Source organism: Aulonocara sp. 'chitande type north' Nkhata Bay, linkage group LG4, assembly GCF_057382095.1.
Source record: "Aulonocara sp. 'chitande type north' Nkhata Bay isolate Kocher_YH1m ecotype deep benthic linkage group LG4, A_spYH_male_GT1.1, whole genome shotgun sequence".
Taxonomy (NCBI): domain Eukaryota; kingdom Metazoa; phylum Chordata; class Actinopteri; order Cichliformes; family Cichlidae; genus Aulonocara; species Aulonocara sp. 'chitande type north' Nkhata Bay.
This window is the reverse complement of record NC_141347.1, coordinates 12,083,013-12,110,917: the sequence shown is the minus strand read 5'-3', so window position 1 is coordinate 12,110,917 and position 27,905 is coordinate 12,083,013. Positions and strand designations below refer to the sequence as shown.

The 27,905-nt window shown below is 39.2% G+C and overlaps 1 protein-coding gene across 2 annotated transcripts; it reads right to left on the bottom strand.

Moving 5' to 3' along the window:
- Positions 1-484: 484 nt before the first annotated feature.
- grb2b (growth factor receptor-bound protein 2b) lies at positions 485-26,883 on the bottom strand. Of its 2 annotated transcripts, none has more exons than XM_086288444.1 (6): positions 26,715-26,883; positions 25,070-25,195; positions 7,275-7,372; positions 4,802-4,924; positions 4,075-4,243; positions 485-2,726 (listed from the first exon to the last, which is right to left on the bottom strand). In XM_086288444.1, exons 2-6 carry the CDS (start codon positions 25,145-25,147, stop codon positions 2,541-2,543), a joined length of 654 nt encoding a protein of 217 aa, XP_086144570.1. In that variant the 5' UTR covers positions 25,148-25,195; positions 26,715-26,883; the 3' UTR covers positions 485-2,540. The 2 variants fall into 2 exon arrangements, with proteins under 2 accessions (XP_086144570.1, XP_086144569.1); XM_086288443.1 differs by having other exon boundaries at positions 25,070-25,328; positions 26,715-26,882.
- Positions 26,884-27,905: the final 1,022 nt, after the last annotated feature.

The following is a 27,905-nucleotide window of genomic DNA, read 5'->3' as shown; positions in this document are numbered from 1 at the left end:
ACTTAGAGGAGATCGTGCTTTTGCTGTAGCAGCTCCCAAACGGTGGAACGAGCTTCCTTTAGAGATTAGACAGGCCACTTCTTTATTTGTTTTTAAGTCACTCTTGAAAACCCACCTCTTTACCTTGGCCTTTGACACCACGTGAGATGTTGGTTTTTTATTTTTATTTTAGTTGTTTTTAGGTGATTCGATGCTGTTTTATCTTGTTTTTGCTTTAACATAGGGCTGTTTTAATTTTATGTCTTATGTGTTTTATTTATTTAATTTGCTGTTTTTTGTTATTCTATTGTTTTAACTTATTTTCTGTACAGCACTTTGTTCCTGTGCTGGGTATTTTAAAGTGCTTTATAAATAAAATTGGATTGGATTGGAAGTGGTCATTGCTCTTGTCCAGACTTCTATACTTGAGTGAATTTCTGAGGCAACAACAACAACAACTTGTGTTCCTGTGGAATTTCAAATACAGAAGAACACACTACAAAAATTTTGCATTTTTTAATAATTGCATTTTATTAATTGAAAACAAAAACAAAAAACAAAAAAATGCAAATTGAAAAAGGAAAAAAAAAAGAAAAAAAAAAAAAAAAGGCAAAAACCAAAACAACATGATTAGGTAAGACAAGCAGAGACACTTAAATAAGAAGAGTTCCATGTTTGTGAGGGGAAAGGTGAAGGTGGGTTGATGCGGGAGGAAGGTGGAGGAAGGGTGTTGCTGAATGGGACATCTTGGATTATGTACACTGTCTCGCTGCAGGACTGGCAGGCCCCAAAAAGAGAGGGTGGGGCAGGAGGGGGTTGGGGGCTCAAAATAGCAGGTCGGAGACACTGAAACACCAGAGAGAAAGGCACTATCCAGAGAACAAGAAAACAGAAACCAGTTATACAAACACAGTAAACATGCACGCACACACGCACACAGGACCAGACATGAAATTAAAATGACAACACCGTGCTTACTGCAGCACAACTTTGAACGAAGAAAACAAACAAAAGACCAAAACAAAATCTTTTACATCGTTTACAGATGATCTCTCAAATTGAAGCAGAAAAGACAATCTCAGGTTTCTGAACTGCTGATCTGTGCCAGCTGCAGATCTACACTGGTGATTATTACACAACGTGATTATCCGAACTCAGCCTCTACGCTACGTGCATGTATTACAAGGAGGAGAGTGTCTGCATATGCATGCATGAAATGAATGTGTTTGAATGTGTTAACTGCCTCCACATATCCTCATTCACCAGTCTCTTCACAAATAAACACTAATTTCTTTTTATTTTTGCTGTTTTTTTCCCCCTCTCTACAAGTCTTAAAATCCCTTGCGTGGTTGTGAAATTCAGTTCTCCGACCTAGCTTCCCTCATGTTTGTGTCTATAGACTCGGTCAGCTACATTCACTGCCCTGGTAAAAAAGAAAAATGGCTGCAATAAATATATTGGCTTTCGGAAAGGTTGCTGACCTTTATGTACAGGGCTCTGTGTGACAGCTCTTGCAGCATTCATGGCTCTGCTATGCTGGTCAACATTAGCTTCCTGACAGGACTTCTTCAGAGAATCGACTTTACTTTCTCTGCGTTACAGACAAAAACATTTTTCAAATGGAACTTGTGACCCTTTAAATGTCATGTGGTTTTATCTGAGAGCCCTCAGATAATGTAAAGGTTAAAAAAAACGAAACAAAATTGACAATTCATCACATTCTAGAGCTACTAGGTCTTATTCAGACTGACAGAAGATTGAACATAATTTACAAATGGAAAAAACCCCAAAACAATTTGTGATGAGAGGTAAAACAGACAAACACATACAAATATATAATATATATTCTTAAAAAAATGACTTCTCTCTATAATTGATTTATTTATGCAGCCTGAGGCTGATGTACAATTCTCTGCCAATGATCTTAAACATGGAGACTTTATGTATTGTTGATGCAATCATCTTTTCCTCTTCTTTTTGTACATTTCTAAAACAGTTTCTTCTTCTTTTTTTTTTTTAATTTTATATATTTTTATGTATTTTCTTTTCTTTAAAACAGAGTTAGGATTCATCAGTAGGCTCTTCGTTCAGTTGATTAAAACAAAAAGTGGCAAAGAAAGCAGAACAAAAGAAAGGCAGACTGTTAGGAAGTTAAGGAGGAGACAGAAGCAGCTGTGGGAGCGGTTGAATCATTTGGTTATCTTCACGGTTGAAGCAGGACGCTAATGTATGCTGCATCTAGATTTCCCTCAAAGACAGTTCGGTCCTCGCTGAGGCGTTCACTGTGAACATTCTCAGCACATATAAAAGTTGATTTTTTTGCTCAGCTGTCACCCACACAGCGTCGCCCACGACAGCGTTGCTCCTGTCATTTTTATTCTCTGTCTTTCAGTTGTTTGCGTTCTCTTTGCTCCCATTATCGTGGGATGGCCGAGAGAGAGGTGGGAAGGGGGTTGGGTTTGGGAAGGGTGGGGTTCAGATGAGATCAAAAACGATGATGATGGTGGTGGTGGTGATGGTTGCTGTTGTGGTGGTTGTTGTTGTTTACATGGTCTGACTGTTTACATGTTCTGACTGACAGGCGTGACGTAGTTGCGAGGGAACATGCCCGTTTGGCCGTGGCAGCCTCCTTTCCACCAGTTGGGGTCAGAGTTGTCCAGGACTTGAATGAAGTCGCCGCGTCGGAAACCCAACTCGCCTTCCTCCTGGGGGTCAAAGTCGAAGAGCGCCTGCACATATGTGGGATTCTGCGGGATCGAAAGATGATGGTTAGCAAAACTGCAGCAACGGGGATGCAATGAAACTAAAGAAAAACACTGGAATCCACACCGACTCAACTGTAAACGAGACAAAATTCATGTTCTGAGCACCCTACAGCCTAACGCCACAATAACAGACAATATCCATGACTACAACGAATTAAATCAATTCTGTGAAGCTTCAAAAATCGGCAGTTTCCTTCATTTCATTTTCTGCTTTGTGATCTTTATGAAACCTCTGCAGTCTGCAGCTTTTGCTCACACACACTTGCTACCTCACTATGTCCTCTCCCACTACCTGCCTCTGACACCCACAGATACACTTGACTCTCTGTCAGTCTCTCTCTTCCTCTGGTTTACCTGCAACTTCTTCTCATCTTTTTAAGTTTGACTCATGTTTCCTCTTCATCCTCTGTGCAACTAACCCTGCAACATGTCCCTCAGTCTGCAGCTTTACCGCATCCAACACCACTACAAAACCACTACTGCTAGTTCAAGGTGACATCAAGATTCAATCCGAGCGTCCAAACACAGCTGCACGTTAACATGCAGGGTTGTCAGAGAAGAGATCACGTGTTACAGAAATAGTTGCTAGATTTTCATCTGACGTCTGGCTGCCATCTATGGTTTTTATACTGACACATTAGCCAAGAGTTCTTTAATAGCTTCAGAAGAGTATAATCTCCTCTAGCTGAAAATGCAACTGCAATTCTCAAATAATCAGCTGCTCTTTTCTAAACCTTGTTCATAACCAATTTGGAATCCAGGACAGCAGGTCACCTGTGGACATTTTTAATCAACCTTCTGCCACAACACTGACAGCTGTGTTTGTACATATTCTCCAGTGAAAGACCAACATAACACAGTGTGATCAGGCAAATCGTGCATCTGCATTACTCATCTCCAAAATATTAATGCAAATGATCTAAGCAAAAACATGTCCTCAGAATACGCACATACAAATTTGAGGGACAGTTTTCCATTCTGCTTCAACATAACATTTCAGTTTTACTCATATACCTTTAAACAGTCAGAAATCAAAGCAACTACCTCCACTCACACATGTGCACTGCATGATGTGCAAGTGAAAATGAAAAGTGCACAACTACATATTGGTCTTAATGGTTCTGCCCTCATGTGCGGTCCTTTTAAATCCGAATACTAAGATGCTAAACGCATGTCTGTGTCTAGAAAAATCTACGTACAGTAGTCTGTCAAAGACACTGCACCGCGTGTTTTTTTTAGCGTTTTCTTTTTTTTGGGGGGTGGGGTGGGGAAGAGAAGAAAAAGACTTCCAACCCACAGCTCATTTCGCTATGTGCGTGTCATGTCTTACCTGGGGGACCTGCTCTATATCTCGAAGAAAGATCTGCTGATTGCGGGAGACTGAGTTCAAGCGGTGGTATTCCACCAAGTCATTGAGGGAGTTAAACTTCACCACCCATAGGAAATACTTCCCAGCTCCGTCACGAAGAACCTTGAAGTGCTGGACATCATTTCCAAACCTAGAGAAGGTCACAGAGGGGACAGTAAGCGACAACTTCTGACAGAAGTACCTAGATGCCCTGAAGGCAGTGCAAATTACACATACAAACCACCACTTATCAAATAGGGATGTCTGACAGCCTTGTAAGTATTAGTCAAATGAATCAACATGCTGGTAACAGATTGGCATTTGTTCCAAAGCAACTAACTGGAATCAGAACAGTTCAGACAGTAATTAAGATCCATATCTTGGCATCAAACTTTACATGTCGCCTACTGTTCTTTCCAGAAGGACAGAATGAACAAAGACAGACAAGAGGAAATGTGTGTGTGTGTCGGCTGTAAAGTTAAGAACACTGAAGGCTCCGGTCCAACATGGCAAACACTGGCCACTGGAGGGCATCACTGAGACTTCACCAGAATAAGGAAGTGGCTTTGTTGATGACTCAAACATGCCAAATATGGAAACTTAGGAACCTGATCAAATGTCAGGAAACCATGTGCTGATATAATGATAATAGTAAACTGTATTTATAGATAACCAAGTGTGATACTAGTTGTTTCTATGTGATACTCACTTCACAGACAGAGAGAAATCCCCCGGTGCACTCTCGCTCTCTCTGATGAGGAAAGCGCCATCATGCCTCTGTTTGTTTAGCATCTCCTCTGCTTTGGCACGGGGAATCTTCCCAAAGAACCACCTGGAGAGCAGAGAGGACTCAGTGTCACATGACCGATGATACAAAACACCAAGCTCTCCCAAAGGTGGCAGGCTTCGAGCCCAGTTATACAAGGAACAACATATGACTGAGACTACATCCATAGAAAACAAACACATAACAAAAAAAGCAACTTTTACTTTGTTTTTACCATAAACAACATCCTACTGAGTCACTTTGAACCCAGTCTGTGGAATTTGGCTACACAAGTCTTTCCTTTTAAGAAATGACTAAAAAACATGTTTCTGCAAGCTTAGGTTTAACACACAGTTATTTATAGAAAGTTATTTATAAATCTGTATTGTAGGTCCCTTTTAAAACCTTATCTGATAACCTTTTACAGTAATATTGCGCAACCTCACTTGACTTTTGCATCTACCAAGCCAAAAGCGGTGTTTTACGAATACACAACTGAAGTAAGGGGAATGTTACGAGCACTTGTCAGTCCTATCTTCAAGAAAGGAAAGTGATCTCCATATTAAAATTAAATAGGTTCTGTTAATGATAAAAGGGTCTCGTAGACTTTCGTAATCTTTCTAAAAACCACACATGAAGAGCAATGAAAACACAGCTTGACCTCAACTCTCACATTGGCTTAGAAATGAGTGACTCAATCTGAGGTTTTGAGATGTGTTTATTAGATTTTAAAGTGCACTCTTTTTTTCTTTTTACACACTTGAACACAGGACAATGCTGGGATAATTATTTTCAGTAGTCATTTCTAAAATATAGCAAATCTGTTTACCATTTACCAATCGTTAAATCTGTTTACTAGTGAAAATAATGTTTGGTTAGAGAAGCTGGGTACAGCACTTACTGCCCACTACTGTGTTCTATGCAAATTTATTAGACTACTAGCTTATCTAGCCCTACACAGATTCTGTACTAACAAGCTTGCAGGGTTAAGTGTGTTTAGGGTCCAGGTTGACTGAGTGGGACAGGCTGAGAAACGTTCAGCGCTGCAGTGCTTCTGTTGTGAGTGAAAGCAGCTTAATATATCACAGTGAGTGAGATTTATAAAGACTGGCAGAGAGAGGAAGAGAAAAATGGGAGACAAAGCAAGTGAAGGCTTTTTACTTGTGTAAATAATTAAAAAGTATAGCCAGCCCAAAGACGAAATCTTGGCTCCTTTACACATCGGTGAAGATCAATAATGTAATGGCCAACTCTTAATCTGCTTTGTATCAGGCTTGGCAGGACAGTGCACCTGTGCAGAGTCCCTTTCCCTATTTGATAAAAGTAATAGCAGAGCAATATTGGAGCCAAGAAAACAGAAGTACTGGCATCAGAAACACGTTCACCTCTGTGAGAGGGAATTATTGAAACCATTTGTGTTCTTATTACATAACCGCACGGATAACCCACAAAACATCATTACTACTGGTAAGAGAAACAGAAATGCTCTTCTGCGAACTGCTGTACAGCACAGCTGTGTGTGCAGTTCTGTTGGGGAGTGCGAGTGCCTGGTGCTTTGGCTCTTTATTTTCAAAACAAAGAAAACTCGATATCAGTGCTGTCACTACCATTTCTACTTCACTACAGTATTGAATAGTTCCATCTGTAAACATTACAGTAAATATACAACCTGGCTGTCTTTCTCAGTGAACATCTGACTTGTGCTGAGTTGAAAGTGAGAAGTACGTACAACTTAGTAAGCTTGTCATGTTGCCATTTAAGGAAAGCAACTGGGGAACAAATTCAGCAGTTTTTAGGTTCAGATGGCAGCAGATTAACTGTGTCTGAGAGGGCCTGCACAATATCTGCTCACAGCATGCTCATTATGAAGCAGATAAGGAAACATGTTTTTAAACAGGAAAAAAAAAAGCCACACTGTTGAGAACCATCATACAATTATAAGTATTGTTGACGGACTGAAGTACTACAGATGATGCATGAAGCCCAGCTGAAAATCGATTCCCCATAACAATAATAAAATTCTGCAAACACTTTAGTATTGTTGTTAAATCTGTACAAATGATAGGCAAACGCACACTAAAGAAAAGGCTGATCAATAAGATCTCCTTTGAAAGGCACATCTGATAGCAATGCTGCAGTAGGTCAATATTCAATTAACTGTAAGAGGCCTTGAGCACGTTAATAAAGAGAGAGCTAATTTGGCACTAAGCACAGGTCCAGAGGTAATTGTCCTCTTGAGGATCAAGCCAGGAGTGATCTCAAGGGCTCTCTCTTACCCTCACACTCGGTCAAGTCTGCTCAGGTTGCGCATATCACTGAACAAAAGCTCCCCTGTTCACGCTTCAAAAATCAGTTAATATGTCCAATTTAATGATTTGCTATGAAAGAGTACAGATGCATAAGTGACAATACTTACGGATGGGGTTTCATCTGTATGTAATTCTTGGGGATGAAGCCTTCTCTTCCATCCTGCTCTGCCTTGTACCAGTTTTGATCACACTCTTCATTTAATACCTGGTGTTGGAAAAGAAAAGAAACCCCAAAACAAAACAGAGAGGTCATTCAAGTTAAAATGTCAACAAATGAAAAGCAAACATAAATTGAGCCTTACGGCAACTGGTTTAATTTCCTGTTATGTCAAGGTGGTGATTGTACTGCATACTAGAGAAGCTTTTGGTAAATATTAGCAAAGTACAAAAACACTGAGGCAAAAGCAGCCTGCAGCTTAAATCAAATGTAGCTTCAACCATAGATTTAAGCTGGCAAAAGAACAATAAATGTGTCCTAAACTTTAAAGCTATAGAAACTAACAAGCCAGTAATATCAGAGAGACACAAGACAGCTGTGAGGCCATTCAAGTCTGACAAGACAGAACCACAGTGCAGCTGTGCTGGGCTTGTGGTTCAACCATGTGTGTCACAATTTAATGTGCCTCTAAATGAATGCGTGTGAGGGAGGTCATGCAAGAGAAGAGGGGAAAAAAACAAAACAAAAAAAAACAACAACAACAACCAAAAAATAGTATTTGGGCATTTCCCAATGTTAACCCCAAATCTTAATCTAAATGAATGTCACGTCACTTGATCCATTATTATTATTATTAGTCAATTACAGAGCCTACCAGAAGTTTCATATATTTCTTGTCTCCGATTCAGTGCGATGGGAGTATAATGGTAGATAATGACTGCATCATGCTCGCCCTGACATGCTTTAAATGTGCTCAGATGAGAAACAGTTTCCTGCCGAGTAGGGAGGAGGGGTTGTAGGTGTTTCACAAATATTAGGAACATAACTGATGACAAATCTAACTGCAAAGACAGAGAACATCCTAATTTTCAGAAGCTACTTCAGAAAATACCTGTGACAGCATGTTGACAATTGCGCAACGATAGTGTGGCTTTTAACACAAGTTTTTTCGGTTTGTAACCCTGATTTCTGTGGGCAGAATCTGTCTCCATGATGTGTGTGTGAGGAGCACGCTATAGAATGCTACTGAACGATCCCCTGTGTTACGTTGCCTAACTGTGTTTGTACTCCATTCTCAGCAGCACAACGTGTTACTCTGAGATCATCGCACTCACATCTGTGCCATTCTAAACAACAGCAGGCAGGAACAAAAATTACTCTCAGAGAAGGGAGATGTAAATAAGGAATGCTCAAGAACTTTAAATCTCAGTGTTGCAGCCAAATATTAGTACTGGCCAATAATAGCATGTTGACTGAGATCGGCATATCAGCAGATAAGATGCCATTCCGAGATATCAGTGGCAGATATTTATCTGGCATGTTGCATAATTCTGCCCTCGCTAAATGGTCAACTGTGGGATGAAGAGCTGAGAAATTTGAAAAGGGATTCTTTGTTTCCCTGACACAAAGAGGAAAACTTATTTTAAAGCTAAGAATTTTGATGCTCCCCTACCAAACCTTCTTTACCACTCACCACTTGACTGAAACCGACAATTATAGAGATCTGTGAATAGCATAAAATACTGAGCATCAGATGCCCTGTAAAATAGACCCCAATAGTTGGGTCTCCATATCCTTGTGGAAAAGCCTTCGCTGATAATTTAGCTTCAAATATATAAGTTGAAGAATTACACTACATCCCTCCTTAAAGTTAATTATGCATTACATAACATTGGTAACATGTTTATGCTTTCAAGCAGCATCTTGACATGTAGATTTGAAGGAAACTAAGCTCTAGCTTACAGTCACATAGCTTTTATGTGAATGACAACACAAAAAGGATTCAAATCCTATCCAAGAATGACTTATGCCCAGCACCAGCAGTGTATAAAGCCTGAAATGAAATAAATATGTGACACACATGTTACACAACCAAGCTGTCATTTGTTTGATTCTTTAAGAAGCTTTTAAGTAAAGCAGTACTGGCATTAAGCTCCACTCTGTCATCCAGTCAGAAATCTGAGTTGAAGGACTGTTCAGTTCTGAGCGAGTAACGTCTGCTAAAATCCCCCCACCATCTTGGATCAGACTTTCTTTGCATAATTTGGAGAAAATATTTTTAGCTAGAGTATGCACCCCATCCCTAATGCAGCATCACACATCAACGTGCCCCTCTATTATAGTCACATTTTCCCACTTTGCTGGCCCCCCTCCCCTCCACTTAAATTCACAATTTACCCTTTGCCCATCCCCAGACAGCTGTCTTGTTGGCCCAGTGAGTGATGTGGGTCTATTTGCCTGCAGAATGCCAGCTGTCCCTCAACTCCCCAGCTGCTAACCCTGCACAAGACCAGCATTACTCAATGAGGGAGCGGCTTTAGAGAGTGAGGGGAAAAAAGAAAATGCAATGAAGTGTGGGAAGGTAGATGTGTCCATATTCGCATGTGCAACAGTGGATACAGGGAGAACTGTAGTACAATGAAGTACAAGAAAGAGTGACTGTGTTTTCCCTAGTGAATGTAGCACTGTCAGAGCTACACAAGTCAAAGGGCCTTAGCCTCTGGGATGGATGCAAGCACACAAAACTGGCCTTTTAAGAACAAGCCTTTAGAAAGACAGACTACCCAGACTAATACTGTGTGGCATCATTCAGTTCTCTGCAAACACAAAGCTGAATAGTTACTGCAAGTGGAGCATAACAAGACAAGACAAAAAGGTGTTTAATCTGGTGGTAGGCTGTATGAGATTTTATAGCTTCTAATACAAGTTTTTCCAGGTCATCCTAGGTCTACAGAAAAATTCAGATCATAAATGTAAGACTAAATCCGAGAACAATATCCCAGTACATTTTATGGTAGGGAAAGTTTTTCCTGAATCACAAAACTTTATGATAGCAATGAAAAGAAGTGAGGGTGGGCGTCAAATCAACGGAGCAGATCTGGGGAGCACACATTCATGCTTCCTAAATAATTGATTACAAGTTACTGCATGGCCCAGACTATTGGATCAACTGACAGAAATTTGTAGAGCAACACTAGCAGACTAATATGCAGAAATCAAACCATTAACTGTATCACTAACAGCCAGGCCATGCTCAACTGAAACACCGTCAGTAAGAGAAGATTTAATGAAAAAGTCAAAAGCAAAGACTGATTATTACCCACGATATCTTTGAGATATTGGGAACGCCAAGTCAGTTTTGTAATACACACACTCCATATACTGTACATGGTCGCATAAATTGTTGACTCACAGGGTGGATCATTTTGAGACAGAAACAGCGCCCTGGGCGCACAATCATGAGCAACATGTGATGGCGCGAGTGACTGATTTGCCTGATCTATGTATGATGAAGTAGAACTCATCCAAGAAATGAGCATACAGTGTGCACCCTGTGGTTTCAGCAGTGCTGCGTATGAGGTAGAGGTGGCAAGAAATCTTAGTTGTCTTCTTCCCATCTACTAAAAACAAACATTAAAGCAACAAATACTGTAGGAGTACAAAATGTGCTCTTGTACTCTAGTGTAGGATGAAGAGTTGCCAACAAGTAAGAAAGGCAATGATTCATCTTCATGACCCAGGCTCAAGCCCACTTGTTGGCAAGCAGGCACTCTGCTGAAGCACCCTTCAACCCAAAGCAGCATCAGTCGTGCTGTTCAAGTCACCCTCCACTCTGACCCCCCTCAAGGAAAAAAACGTTCTCAGCTCGATTAATTGTTGCATGTAGATTGATATGAGCAAAGGAGACTGAATGTGCAACTGAAAATGAAACTTGAAATGGCATTTTACATTTCATTTTCAGCTAGGTGACAAGATCACATTAGATTCAGACATTAGAAACAATGGAGCCCCTTCACAATCAAATACAGTAAAGTGTAGAGTAGGTTACAAATATATTTACCGGAATTAAAGTTTGTCACTTGTGAATCATGTCTCTTTTCTATCACTGTAGAGACTGACTGTCTGCTAGACGCCACAATATGCCATTAGGCCTCCTGAACTCAAACTTAGTCCATGACTAAAGTTAATAACAGAGCACTGAGGTTGCTGCATTATACTGTATGCTTTAGTTTTTTCTTATACCTGTGAGAAAATAGTTAACAGGTAACAGTTAAAAATGCATTCAAATCTTAAAAACAATTAAAATTATCTCCAGTGTTCAAGCAGCATGTCCCCGAGTCATAGAAAAACAGTCTGAGAAGCTTTTAAACTTTTTAATAAGCAAGGAAGTAAAATCATCTCACGTAACCTGAAGATGTGCTCTACTTTGTTAAAATTATAGGACCTCCAGCCACAAAGTTACCATGGTGAATGTTTAAAGAGGGAACTAACATGGTCAAAAAACTATTTATTAGTGGTTTCCATTTGAATGCTTCTGGGTTGGCTTTCAAAACTGAAAGAATGGCAGTCCACGAGGAAAAGCAGAAATAAAATATTTGCAAGGTTGGCAGTTTTTTTTGAAACCATAGAGGAGACAACCACAGCATTCTGTCTGACTGTGCTTTTTTCCTGTCCAAGCTGAGCAAGTATTGTGCCATTGCATTTCTGTGGATGATACACATTCCCTCCCCTTCTCTGAAGATTTTTTTTCCTTTGTAATCCGATTGAACCACAATAGTTGTATGAGTTTCTATTTGAGACGCAGGCAGAGGATTATCTCCTCCACAGCTGCCGCTATAGACTCCCTCCTCCCCCAGCTCTTTCCATCACACACTCTAAAATAATATACAACTTCCACCCACAAATTTAGTGCACACTATAGATGCATAAATGTCATGGCAGTCCTCAACTATTAATTTAGCATGTGTGTATAAAATAAAATGTACAATACAGTGAATAAATCCATGTCATAATGAGGCTTGCTGTGTTTCAATGCCCTTTATCTTCAGAGCCCAGTCATCTTTACAGAGGACGCGTATTTAGACTAATGTACAGAAAATGATGCCACATAACAGGATTTCTTCACTTATGCATAACTAAAAAGAGCTGATGTTTTAAAAATAATCTGCCCTGCAGCTGCCAATGATTAAAAAAAACAAACATAATGTACAAAAGGGGAAATGACAGAAACCATAAAAATGGAAAACGAAATATAACATGTAAATTACACTTGAATGTTTAAAAGTCTTTCACCTCTTCACCACACTATCTGGGCAAATTCAACACTACAAATTAAAAATATTAAACTCGAGCCACAACATAAGGACAGTAAAGTCGATGGGACACACACCCATCAGGCATTGCCATCAGTGAACGTCATCTTATTTGCTGATAGGCCAACAGGCGCCTTATAGGCAAATTCCGACTGATAAATCCAAACATCCCTAATGAAAACTTCAGAAATTAGGTACTAAATTCTTCTGTTATGTTGTTACATTGAGAGAGAAAACTGTTAACTAAAAGCTGCTATGACTGTCTATCAGAGGGCCTATACAACAATAGAGTCATCTGTTCATTACTGTCAGTATTTGATATGGAGTATATGTAACGATTGCATGGAGATTACCTTAAATCCCAAGCTTTAAGCTACAAAATGTACTTATGAAAGAAGAGAAGACACATCCACAATTACGATAGCATGAGTGGAAATGGTCATATAACCAAATACTGGTTAAAACGAGAAAGTGAGGTACACTGGGATACACACAGCTGCTGCAGAAAAAAAACAATTTGCTAAATAAAGCACATGTCTGCAAAGTCCACACAGGATTGCAATAAATCAGCAGCAGGGATTACCTTGGACTGCGGGTTAATCTCAATGTGCAGCAGGTCAGAGAGGGGCCCAGACAGAAACACAGACACGCTAAAGCTTCATCTGACCCTCACAGGCCAAAGACTAATGGATCTGCCATTGGTTCTAATGGACCTGATAGAGACTCATCTGTTTTCTGACTGCACGGCACAGGATAACCTTGGCATACTTCAAATATTGCTCGGTTATCTAATCAGACGACAGAAAATTAGCAGTTACAAGAATAGTATACAGTTTTAATAAGCAAATTCACTGTAAGTCACGGGTAAGAAGACTCTGTGAACCAAAGCTAAGAGCCTACATATTTTTTTTAATTATTATTATTATTATTATTATTTTTTAAAGCAACCCATTTGAAGAAGAAGATCATTTCCTGAAGTTTATAAGACATAATATTAATAATAATATCATCATCATCATCTTAATAATGGGTAATTGATTGGTTTCATGAACAAACTAAGCTCATTTCAAACCAACATGGCAGACTCTATAGATATAAGTGTGCAGACAAAACTGAAAAGGTCAGGAAAAGCAGAAGCCCTTTGAGTGTATTATTAGGGTATGCATAATAGATTGATAGTGTGTGTGCCAAATTAAAGACTGTGCACAGGATCCTGAGATAGTCTTTAGAATCTCCACACTAATGCATCACCGACCAGATACCCTACATCTGTTTTCAAAAGAGAGATAACAGTACTTTGAGACCGATGGAGCGACAGAATTAAAACTTCAGCAGATTTAGAGACGTTAAGGGGGGGGGGGGGGGAGGAGAAAGAAGCTCAGAATGAGTTTGACCTCTTTTGCTCCCAGCAGGGAGGTAGCAGACTTAGAGCAGGGCAGGCAAGAGCCAGGAAGGCAATGAGTGTGCCCCTGATGCAAAAAGACACAGATTACATTAGATTCTAATAAACAAGGCTTGAAACACTATTTTAATTAAAACAATGCTCTAGGTCACTACCAAATGTGGAGCAAAGATTACAGGGCAAAAATCGTGCTTTCAAACACTCATTACACATCTAACCAGAAATAAACTGAATCCTGATATGTTCTCAAAGTGCTTTTACTGGCACATGGGGAATAACCAGTTTACATGGACTGAAAACAACATTGTTTTCATTGTACCAAACTAGTATTCGTTGGGAAAGAAACAGAAACAAAGTTAAAGATGGACGCATTGTGTAAAAGGTAATGAAGAAAAAGAAAAATCTTTATCATTTCTGGAATAATGCATCTAGGATATAACTGTCAATAATGGAGAAAACAATACAGAACAGTCAATCTTTTTAAAATCACTAGAAAGGACCCTGTTATGATTAAGCTGATTTTATTATACATACACATATAAAAAGTAGAGAAGGAAAGCTCTTTCACACCAAGATGCTATTTATACCAGGTTTAATTCTCAGTGCACTCTTCCTTCTAATGGATGGAGCGTAAAAACCACAGATCTGTTGTGCAGTAAACAGACGTGACAGTTTAGACAATTGTATCTATTAATAACAACTGTTGCACTTGAAGCAACAAGATTAGGCTAGTTGCAGTCCAAGGTGACTTTTTTGTTGTGCCAGTGAATACAGGTCACCATGGCTAGGGCTGCTCGATTATGGCAAAAATGATAATCACGATTATTTTCACTGAAATTGAGATCACGATTATTTGACGATATTTATTTAACTCTTTAAGACCTACCATAGAACCAAGTCCACCAGAGCTTATATATATATATTTTTTTACATGTTGTAGTGCCATTTGTGGGAGCATTTCAAGTTGCTATACATCAATACAACTGTTATAGCCCATATTTTAATAATATGTATGCATTAAGTCCATAGTAATTACATAAATTGCAAAAAAGTGCAATAAACTACAAAAAAAATTGAAAATCGCTTTTGTTTTGTTTACATATATTTCTACTTGGAGAAATTTAAGAGGTTTATCCCTCAAAACTTTAAATACAATAAAGTTGCAAAAAAATAGTTTCCCACCACAGGAAATTTATTTTGAGTGTCTTCATAGTTTTATTTTGGAGATACAGCAATTTTTATATACTGCAGGAAAAACAAAAAACAATCCTATGATGCAAATTTGCAAAGAAAACAGCATGTGCATCATTTCACTGTGGGAAGTGTTACGAACAGCTGATAGGAACGGCGAAGCGTGTTTCTGGAATATTATGTTTTTGTTCCTGCAAGCGCTTTTTATGCAATTTTTGCAAAGCTATATGTGGAACGAAACCGTGACCGAGGACAAGCTGATGGCATAAGATGTAAGTACAACTCCTCCGGTTTCATATGCAAAACAAATTATTGCGCTAGCTTACACGGTTCAGGTTCTACAGGGATTTAAAAATAGTTACGCAAAACGGAGCGTGCTGCTCTGACCGGCTTTAAAGGGTTAACAATAACTTTAAAAAAAATAATATAAAATAGTGTGCAACACCACTGAAGTTTTTTTTTTTTTTTTTTTAAACTCTCTTTTCAACCAATGGCAGTCACTCTCCAAATAACTTCTGCTTAGCTTTCCGAGCTTCCCTCAGGTCCTCTTAATCAGCGGTCTCCACCCTTTTTTGCGCCACGGACCGGTTTATGCCCGACAATATTTTCACAGACGGCCTTTAAGGTGTCGCGGATAAATGAGGGAGGGGCTAATAATCGGCTCAGTCATTTTTAATGATCGTTGAAAGCCCAGATCGTAATCGTGATTAAAATTCGATTAATTGAGCAGCCCTAACCATGGCCATATCAATTTTTGTGGGCCATCTCCTATGCTATGCACAGTGGGAACAAAAGCTGAGGACACCCAAAAGGGGGTGGAGGACAGAAAGAGAATAAATTATAACTTTTTGGTTTAAATACAGCTGTCAGTGTCTTTATGGTGCATCATCAGGGAGTGATGTGAAGATGAGAAATAGCGAGACCTAATTACAGCTCTAACTTAACACTCAGAGGGAATGACTAGTGAGAAGGAAAAAAAAAAAGGAAAGGAAAGGCGCAGGATCAGGCAGAGAGAGGAAAAACAAGAGAAAAAAAAACAAAACAGTGTGACAAGAGAGACCAAGAGAGCAAAATAGCTAGCTAGCAAGAAAGAGACGGAGAGGGAGAGAGAGCACTTTGAAGATTCACACTCCTTGTGATCAGCTTAGGAAAAGTCCTCAAGGGCAAATCACATAAAATGAGGCCATTTCTTTTTCAGAGCAGAGAGGCTATGTTTTCTTCTGCAAAGTGCACACGTTCTTTTTTTATGTGGTACCCTGTGAATTCACTGAAGGCTGCATCCAAGGGTTGTTCAGAAATATCTGCGACAACATCTAACCTGCACCTGCTGTGCCACTGAAATGGTTGAGGGCATACAGAGAGAAAAAAAGATCAATTATATTATGTATTGTTAGGATAGACTGATAAGGGTATTGATGAAGGCTTTTCCGTTTGTGGAGAGGGTGACATCAGTAATCAGTCAAGAGATTTGAGCTGGCTTCATTACTACTTTGGAAGACTGATTTAATGAGCCACACAGATTGCCTTTGCTGATTACTGAATGACTGAGCTAATGTGAGTCTATGATGGCCACATCTTTAGGTTATACGAACATTTCTTTTAGCAAATGCAGACGTGTAAGGAGGAAGTACCTATTTAAAGTAAGCATGGTCAACACTATTATCTCTTTATAAAGGGCACTTAGTTCACAGCTACAAAACGGAATGAGTGTCCATCACCTGCACTATCAACCATTTTAATTTCAGTGCAGTTTACTTTAAAGGTCTGCCCTTTAATAGTTTTATAACAACTTACTTTAATTAGCCACTTTTGACAGCTTCATATAAACCGTGTACTACTGTGCAATTAATTACATTTAATGATATAGTATTACATTTATGATCCACCCCCCACCCAAAAAAAATGAAGTTGCACTAACCTACTTTCTGCTGTCAATCACAAAGCAAATGCCACGTGTCGCCACATTACATGTTGTCTACTCAGTCCCAAATACTTTGTCAAGTGGCTGAATATCAGTTGTGAAAGTGTGACTGCTGCGTATGGTCTACAGATGGCTCTTAGCACAGACAATTTATTGCACTAACAAGTTACTATCAAGCAAGGCCACAGAGAAGAGGGAAGGAGAGTGCCAATACAAGAGAGCAGATTTCAACTCAAGTGTTAGCTGCAGGCATAAGAGACTAAGTACACCATGGTCATTTGGGCAGCCATCAGCTCAAAGTGTGCACTCGCTGGGTCAACTGTATGTGAACTGTTCAGACCTGCTGTTGTGTATTGACTCTGAACAATGACAAAGGAACAGGACAGGAAAAAGGCTAGTTCAAACACACTTTCCTCCATTACTAACCTTAGGCAATATTTGCTCATATAACCCCCCCCCAGCCTTATCGCTATCCATTGGCACCAAACAAATGTGTGCTGTCACAAGAGGAAAGTGGTAACTAATGTTGACTCCCTCAAGCTGACCACTGACCCTTTTTGACTGTAACATTATGTCATTCATGAATGCAGTAATGCGCCTAGCTCTTCCAATGACTTGTAGAATTTAATATTGGTTGAGCCTTAGCCTCTAGAATGCCTTGAATAAAATAACTTTACATCGCATAGATTATATTTTGATGTCACTAATGGGATTTTTGCTTTGCAGACACCAGTTACAAATTGTACTTTAAAGAAACATTAATGATAAATTGACTTAATCGACATAACATTATTGAGAACCATTTGAAATTGAACAAAGAACAGAAAGGCAGAGAAGCAAATAAATATATTTATCCAATCATTCTCTACAGAAATTCAACACTTAATCAGAAAATAGCCTGCTCCTGCACAAATCTGATCTCAATACATGCAGTCTCCGAGACGACACAGAGATCCTACAAGTCTCTGGCAGTGTAAAAGTCAAATTTCTATTAAAACAGCATGAATTTATTGACCCTTAAGCTAGTCATAGTCAAATTCAGCACTGGTTTACAAAGATGGCCAAGAAATACACAGTAAAGCGTGGCCAACCTAAACCCAATGATGGAAAGGAAAATAAAAATAGCAGTATTTGGATCCTGTGAAATCTTACAACAGCTCATCAGTTTTTTAAGTTAGACTTATCATTTCAAAATATTCAAGCATTAAAAGATAGCACTGATATATTTTTTTTCTCCATTTAGTGGTCAAGAGGACAAAAGGAAATCAATTCCCCAACTTGCGACGAGGGTGTCATTAAGCAGCAGAGACTGTGAGAAAGCAGTCAAGTAACTGGCTAAACGCTCCATCTTCCTTTATTATGCAACTCCCAAAAGAAGAACAGGTTGTTACAGAGGGGTATTAATAGAGCAGTTTTTGAAAAAAAGAGCACAGGCAAGTAATTTGACAACAATTCTACAGTGAGTATGGTGAGCACCTAGGTTTATCTATGTCAGAAAGGGCAACGCCTGTACTTTTCTTTGTAAACTCAGTGTTACAGTGTAATACATGCACACTGTGCTGCTGGAGTTTGCTGTGGAAACACAGGAAGTTGCTGGGGGTTGGAAGACACATCAAACAGGATGTGAAAACAGCTAAGTTTTAGTATTAACAAATCATATAGATGCATGGACATGCTAATAGGCCAGACTAGACAACTTTACCACAGACTGAGCCAAGTATGATTTAAAATAGGTTTGGGGCACCAGGACAAAGTGGGTGGGTGGTGATAATACAGTTCTTTGAATAGAAAACCACCTTAATATTCAGATTACGTCAAAACCAAATGTTGTGATCTAAATACACCCAAAATTTAGAACTTATGAGTAAACAACAGCTTAAACATATTTAGAGAAGACCTTCATGTAGCTAGCAGAAATATATGAAAATGTGGTGAGGAGTGTTCACTGACAAATGCCAAAACTAACTCGTTGTATTCACAAAGTTTCTTTCTTTCAAAAGGAAGTTCAAACTGCAGCATATATCATCAACTCTACGTGTCAACAAGTCTTTGAATGCACACTCTGTATTTGATTTCTCAGCATAACAAAATATTAGTCCTCTCCTTTGTTGGCAGATACAAGACATCCAATTTCATTAATGCCCGAAATGTGATACTGACAGAGTAGCATAACTTGAACTCTTGCCTACAGATTTAAAACTTATTTAGTTATTTAAAGTGTTGTCAGAGCATATTTTACAGTTGCAGTTCAAGGATATTTTAATGGGAGACAATTCTGCAAACTAGGAGGATGGGCACGCTTTATTTATTTATTTACAGAAGAAATGAGAACAAGTGTGCAGTGCTGGGGGCAATGACCAGATCTGACTGTAGCCTCCTCATGCATGCTGCTTTGCCTCTAGATGTAATTTCTGACACAGAAAACTGACTAAAAAGAATCGTGTGTGTGTGTGTGTGTGTGTGTGTGTGTGTGTGTGTGTGTTGAAAAAGTAAAGAACACCAACATCTGTAACTGAGACAAGAACCACAGTTAAAAATGACACAAAAATGCTGGAAATACAGTAAGCTGCCAGATATGGTATCTTCCCCTTTTTTGTCTATGCATGATGGGAAATCACACTGTGAGACCAAGCTAGTCTGCACTATGCAAATTTGTCATGGGCCCACACACAGCACACTTGTACCGCGAGCCATTTTACACATAAAATCATGCCAGAGAATTATGAATTTCTGAAAACACCTAAGCATGGGTTTAAGTCTAAACGACTAACCTCTCTGTACGGTCAGATTAAGAGAAGTTGTAACGATGAATTGCAAGGCTAAAACAGGAAGGTTGTTGTCACAGCTTCGTCTGCCATTTGTTGATAAGGAGCAAATAAGAAGAATAAAGAGTCACAGCCTTAATTTTAATAGACAGTAGTTTATAAAATGCATTTAATTTTAGGTTGCTTCTTTAAAAGAAAACTCTGTTTATAACAAATACAACAAAAAACAAAGAAACTGCAAAACAAATGTTCTGTGAAGAAACACTGGAAGGGTAGACCATGTCTTATGTCACTCTATTTCCCAACTTACTAACCTAGAAAAATGAGACAACTCAATGTTGGTGTATGACTCCATGCTGCAAATTACTCGGAAGCCGAATAGGGAACCAGATGGGCTAAACACAGTGCTCGCTAGTTGGCTGACAGTAATAGAATATGACTTCTAAATATCTTTGTGACAGTGGGCAAGATAAGACTCCTTTTAATGTGATTGATATTCTTAAATGGGTTGCTGTAACAGTATCAAGAATGCAAACAGAAATAGCCTAACAAGGGGCCAGCCAGTTTATGCATTAAAAAACAAAGTAGTATGACTGACCACAGTAAACCACACTAGTGAAAAATAATCATTGCTAATAAATTTGCATCAACACACAAAACTGAATAAGCTTCTTTTTGCTGTAGTATGGCATCATTCATCACAACTTTCATCTAGTTAGAAAACTTTAATTTGACATACTGATTTGAAAATTAGCCATTGTGCCAATTGAGTTAAAAAGTCAGCACATGTGGTGGGTGTTCAGGCCAAAGCATCTTATGATCCAAATGCAATTCTAATACCAATAGGATCCCCCCCCAAAAAAACAAAACAAAACAACAACAACAACAAAAAAAAAAAAAACCCCAAAACACTGTACCAACTGAAACTAGCCCTGCACACCAAAGGTGCGTTTAAAACCAGTGGAACAATTCCCAACACTGGGCTAAATGCTGCCTGGACAAAAGCTGGGAAATATTTTGAAGCTGATTTGATAAAGATAAAAGTCGTTTTATTCAAAAACTGATTTTGAGACTCGTTTTCCAAAGGGCCACAATGTAAAAATACAGGCAAACCATCTCTGCAACACCATCATATTAGGTGTGTATTAATGTTATAGCAGCTAGTACTAGAATTTACCAGTAACATTAAGTCAAACAGGCAATTCAGTAAAAGACTACTGCTTTTTATTCCAAGTATATCTGGTACTGCACCCAGAGCTCATACACCACTAGATGATTATTTTGACATTTGTGGTTAAGAATGTTTCCTTAGATGAGACGCTGTTTAAAAACGCCAACGTGAGGCCACCATCTCCGAGTGATACTGAAAATGGTGTAAAGTTAAGGATGCTACATACAAGCAAAGCCTTAACACAGGGCTGCTCTCTCATGAGTGGGACCCTTTGTCCTTAGAGCAAAGCTGTTTAGTATTAGTATCAGCAGCCAGATAGCACTGGTGATGGAAGCAATGGAGCCCCAACTAATATAGTCCACCTCAGAAAGGCTCTCTTTATATGTATGAAGTATGCTGTGTTGCATCAGGCAAATCAATGTGTTTAACAGTTTAGACCTTCTCTCTCTCTTTCTTTTTTTACCGTAATGTTACCAATTAAGACGGGAATTTGGTATTAATGTTTAAATAACTTATGTAATCAAACTGATCTTTACTCTCAGCCTTGAGTCAAACAGAGTGAGGTAGTCAGAAAGAGACAGACCAACTTGCGCATCTTCATTTCACTAAAATGACTGTAGCTAATGCAAAACAGTAGATAGTTTACAGACTGACATAAGGCTGGTTGGTCAGTTATGACTGCAAAGGCTGATCTTCAAGGACTTAGGACTATCCTACACTTAAAAAACAATGACAATATGCACAACATCCTGCTCTTACAGGTTTAACATTGTGCCACTTGCATAAAACAAAAACAGAAATTTTTTTTAAGACTAATTACTAGCTCAATCACGAGTACAGGCTTAACTGACAGTTATCAACGGCAGCCACATAGTTACATCGTTAATGTCCAGCAGGCTCTTGAGTGGACAAATTAAATCTAATACTGGATTCTTGGACTAAAAGAGATTGTAGACAACAAAAAAAGATTTGAGGACACAAGCTGAGACCACTACCATTAGACTTCTGTTAGACTGACCCGGAGCAAGGCTTTAAGGCTGGAGCTGATGAACCGGATTTGCACAGTCCAGTGTGACAGCTGCTCCACATCAAGCTTGTGAAAGCACAAAAATGTGTCCAGTGTGACCCTGCTGAGTGCTACACAAATATCCTGAATTGACACTCGGCCAAACATGGACTGGGGTGTGGCCTCCACACCTAGAAGCCAAAGATGACGGCCTCTACAATTCAATGAGTTAATCAGTGGCAGGACAAGGCCTCTTCCTTATCAGGTGAGGCCTTGGAAAACGTTCAGCTGACTATTGGAATTCTGTTGCCTAAAAACACCCACATGGTACACACAGAAGAGGATGGGGTGAAAAGCCAAAAGTATTACAGCTAGAGACCAGTATGACGACCTAATCACCTTTTTGTGACAGAGGTTAGTTCAGGCTGCAGACACTCTAAATCCAAGGGACCAGCATAAAGATGGATGAGTAGACAAAGCCTTTAAAATGCTCAGTTGGTAACATCCTGCCACTGGATAACATCCAGGACTGCGGCATTCAAATTCCAACTTTCAAGGGCCAGGCCAAGGCAGCAACATGGACTGTGTGAAGGTGGTAAATCTCTCATCAGGTCCTGGACAATTGAGAGGCTCATCCATCACTCTGAAAAATCTCAGTAAGCGGTACAGTGCACGATGAAGTTATTTTCACACTACAGCAGAGATGGTGAGGACAAAAGCGATGAGACAACCCAACCCTGAAAAATCCCCCCATCATAAGAAGCCAGAACCCTGCTACAGAGATGACTGTGGTGAGGTCAAGTAAACAAGAAGGCAGTTCTCAGTTGAAAGGAAAAAAAAAAAAAAAAAAAGTTCAAACACTACATGAAGCACCGGATCACCCACCTCTCACACTGTGACACAGTAAGAGAGGGAGGTCTTGTTGAGCTCCAGCAGTGCAATCAGTGCAGATTCTCTGAGGCTCTTTTCTCAGTTCTGTTGTGGCTCTGTCAAATTTCTGTAGTAAGTATGTCAGCTCACCATGACACTTAAGCTAAATTCTGCTAGTATATTTGGCTAAATTTGTTTGACAAAAGAGCTTGCAGCAACTGCAGCCCAAGTTACACAAGCATCAGATATTTTCCAAATGAAAACTAGGCAAATTAATGGGAACGATCTTGATGAGGACAGCATTCCAAAACAACCATGTAACATTTAAAAAGCGCTTTCAAAAGAGTTTACTCAGCACAGTCCACACTGAAATAAAGAAATGTGCTCAGTGACATGCTCCTCCACAGGTCACATAACTTAAGATTATATACAATCATTACTTAAATTCCCAGAGGTAATGCCAATTAATCTCATTTCAGTAGTCAATCTCATTTTGAGATTCTGGGCTCACTAAAGCTCAACAAAGCAAGTAAGACATCAAAGTGGAGCTTGCCTCCGTGTGTGCGCGAGGGTAACTCAGTGAATGACAGGAGTATGTTCCCCTTTATCGCAAGTTTCCTGAGGGGGAAACATTTAAAGCTTAGACTAATGCACAACTACTGAGGTGAGTCACAAAAGAGGAAAAAAACTGGATAAAAGAGGATGAAAGAAACTGAGGGGGGGGGGGGGGGGGGGGGGGGGAATCTACAAAAATCATGCCAATTCTTACATTCAATTCCACAAAAATTAACAATTGGTCCTATGGGCAAAGCAGCCAAGAAATGATTCAGATGAAATATGGACACTGCTCGGGGCAACATTCATCCTGACTTTCTTTCCCCGTTTTACAGTCCTTTTCTGTTGAGACAAACTGTATTACGTTTATTTCTGTAGCCTTTATCGCAGTGCACTTACAGTATAGTACCCCATGGTCATCAACTAGTGTGGAACAATGAATGAGAACATGAATAGTTTTCTTTAAATTTCAAACCTGCATACCCAGTGGGCACGAAAGTCAGACATTTTATATTCTTCAAAGACATAAATAACATATTTTATGCATTATGAGGAATGGAAAAGTAAAATCTAAGGTTCGAAAATTACAACAGATAAAGGAAGAAAAGAAAACAAAAACCCCAAAATAAAATGTTGCCATATGTGTTCGATTTTTCTAAGTGTTTTTTACAGAAGTACGTGACTTTCCCAGTCACTAATGCATGTATTTAATATTTAATTGTGTAAAGTGAAAGAAAAAACCCCATTTCCTATTAATTTCTTGGATGGAACTCATCCATCTGGTGAAAAGCTTGAGATTTCTTGACAAGACAGCTGGCAGTAGAAATTAGTGAAAAAGTTCAATAATTCCTCGTCTCATATGCAAATTTAATAGAATTTATATTTAGCTCAGTGTTTCCTAATCTGACTTTCTCTCTCCCTCTAGGCCTCTCCCCTCCTGCTGTGATAAGAAGTCTTTTCAAGACTCTGCTCAAATCTCTTTTTCAGGGAAACGGCACCCATTCCCCTGACAGAACCGTCAACTTGTCTGCCAAAGCTGACTGCAAAGTAAAACTAAATGATAAAACAACAAAATAAAAAAAAAAATAAAACTCAAACAAAAACAACCCCCACCCCCAATAATAAACTACAAAATTTGGCATGTTGCATGTTATTGCCCCTAATTTCATTCCACCTATATCACAAAGCAAAGCAGACCTTGCCCACAAAAGCAATTTACTGTGATGAGGAAGACTTGACCACAGGTTTATATTACTAGTCCATAAAAGAAACCTTTACAGCTTTTATCTCTTATTGTGACTTCTCAAAAGTCACATTGATGATGTCCATTTACAATAATTGTCTCTTTGTAGGCGTTTTCTCTACCATTAGAGGGCTCTAACCCTACAATATAAAGTGCCTTAAAGCAACTGTTGCTGTGATTTGGTGCTATAGAAATGCATTTAATTGAATAATTCATGATTTTAAAAATAGCAGAAACATTTAACCATAAAGGTTATGCCATCAAATGTAAATACCAAGCATATAATCACATGATAGTGGTGAACTTTGGATATTGAGCTACATCCCAAACTACCTGATGTGTTAGATTTTGTTTCCTTCTATAATAGCCCACTACTGCCGAGATTTCGCTTTATTGGCACTTTTACTCAACAGTGCCAGTAATGGATAAAAACAAAACCTTAGGGCAAGAATACACCTTACAGAGTTGCATAATTATGAGCAAAACAGACAAATCTTAACATTTAATGCTCAAATACTTGTCACTGACCTTGAGGACATCTCCACGTTTGAAACTAAGCTCATCATCAGCAGTAGCTTTGAAATCGTATTTGGCAATGGCCTCCATGGTCCTTATAGCTGCTGTAAAACTGCTTATCTGCAGCCGTTTCAGTGACTGAAGAGAAAAAAAAACAAACTAAAAAATGTATCCAGGCTTCTGTGATCAAATACTTTCTCTGCGTCTCTCCTCCAGTCAATGACCCGTTCCCTTAGGTTTGAGACCTCACATAAAGGTGGCAGAAAGGTACCTGCAAAAAAACAAACCAAAAAACCCCAACGTGAACAAATATAACTAAACAGGCAAATGTTAACCCACGAAGCAAAATTAAAATAGTCTATATTGCATTTTTAGTCTTTAAATTTTCACTAAAAATGCATACTGGACATACGATTCAACTTTATTCCCATTTGACTTCTGAACAGCCTCCAAAACACAGCACAATTTCATGACCAGTGGCAAAGCTCTAACCAGAAATTATCAGAGGATAAGGGAACAAAGTTCACTCTATCGAGTGTCAATTTCAACAGACCTTCCAGACAACCAACCACCTGGCCCGATCAAAGATAAGACGGTGGTTACTTAAGTAGAGATGACAGTGATACGCTGGCTAAACCTACGGCTATTTAGTTAAACAGATAAAGTTAAGCTATCTAATTAGTTTGCTGCTAATATGCTACCGTACAGCCCTGATGGGCTTTCGCTAATACAACCGTGCGTCTAATAAGGCCTTTAAACCTGACAGTCCACCAGATGACCACAGAGGAACACCAAACGGATGAGAAATCATTTTTCCTCTTTTGAAAATCTGCATTTCCTTTTTATTTTTGAGAACTTAACTATTAGGCAATAACAAACGACACATGACATATTTTTCTAGAGAAAACGAGTTGCCGTCACCGGCATCATCAAGTCCAAAACGTTACTACATTCGCTTTCGTTTGTGTCTTTTACAATAACAAAACGCCAAACAACTCATCGCTAGTCAGCGTTACCGAAAACAAAAGAACAAAAGGCATCGTCGCTGTCAGAGGTGGCATTAGGCTTAGTATTAAAAAGGGAAGCTTGAAGTCCAAAGGCAGACTGTAGCTAACCTTAAACATGACAACCTTCTCACACGCCCATATTATTGTGAAAATTATATGGAATTTTTTCTTCATTTCAAAAAGGGCATGGAGAGCAACAGAGTATGGTTTTATACCTCTTTTTTTTTTCTTTTAGTCGCGCTCGAGTGAATCGATTCCGTTCCAGCCAACAGACTGCGCCCACTGTTCTAGAACGCTACAGCTAGCATACCGGCTAACGGTCGGACAACAATAACTGCGATGCAGTATGGTTATCAAACCCGAACCTCAATTCTTCCGCACCGGACCATCTGACATCGACATCACTTAAAGCTCGTGGCTGGTCTGAAAGAAGTGTGGGGTGTTTCTTAGCACCCGAGGCCTAGTCGCTAGTTTAACGCTAGCATATGTGGAAAGGAAGAAAACATCTTTTTTTTTTTTTTTTTAAACATAGCGCAAGCTGTTATTGCTACTGCTAGCCCAGCTAACGTTACTGAACTTCACTAAAACAGCGTCATGAAATAAAACAGTACACAACTTTTGAGTTGACAAAACGCGTACTGAAAACTCACCACTATAGATATTCCGTTTCGATAGTGTCACTGTATAAAAAAAAAACAGCAAAACTCTGTCGTGTAATTATCCACTCCCTGCTTCCTCTAGAGGCAACCAGCAAGGTACGTGTGGTGTCGCTTACACCCGTCCTAGAAGCCTAAAAAACTAGCCACTAGCATAAGGTTTATGACGCTCATTTCCGCTTCCTTCCAAAGAACTGGGAGGATCTGCCTCCGTGTACGTAAGCTCCTCCCTGCTAGTCTTTTTCAGTGTTAAGGAAAATTAATTTTCGCAGAGACATACTAGTTGTTAAGATTCACTCACTCTAAATCGTTCAATTTCTTTTTTTTTATCAACAGCTAAATAGCACCTATTTGTACCACGTGACTAAGGCACTGAGATCAGTTTAGCCAAGATAACTTTTAAATAATCCGGCTTAACTAAACCTAACGTCAGCAATTACACCAGCTAATCACGTGAAAATGGCACTCTGAAAGGTTATCCAAGAGGCAGTGACACCACAGCATGGGCAGAACCAAACTGTTTTCATAATCCTCAAAAGAAGAACAAACTATAACACGGAGAGAAAAAGAGGAAATAAAATATGTAATCCAAGATGAAAAGAAACTCAGCTGCAATTAAAGAAAGGAAAGCTGGCAAAAGATGACAACTGTGCAAGCCAGTATTATCACTAACATCACTACCTGTGAACAGATCGGACTTAATGGATTCAGCCGCTTCTACTGAAAGAAAAGCTATAGGAAATGTCAGTAAACTTGTCCACAAGGAATCCATGTGACTACCTGATAGCCAGGCTGCAGTTTGTGAGATTAGGCAGAGCTTTGTCTGATTTGGTGACGGTATAGTAGCTCTACAGGAGACTCTGCTGTCTCCATTTCCGATGGCTCTTTCCTGTTGAAGCTGAGATCCTTCAATGTATGCAGCAAAAATGATGACCACCTTCTCTAACAGTGATTCAGCTCCACTGCCACATGCTATCACAATATATCTGACAGAGAGGCACCTACCAGATAATATTATCATTATCATTAATATATTCTTATTCACCATCTCAGTTGTGTAACAAACGAATACTCCCAAAACGGGATAAAGATTTATCATCATCATCATGTCTTGTCATATGTTTATCCTTATTCTTTGAGCTAAAATCTTGTGGTGTCTAATGATCGTGAGATGCCAAAAAATCA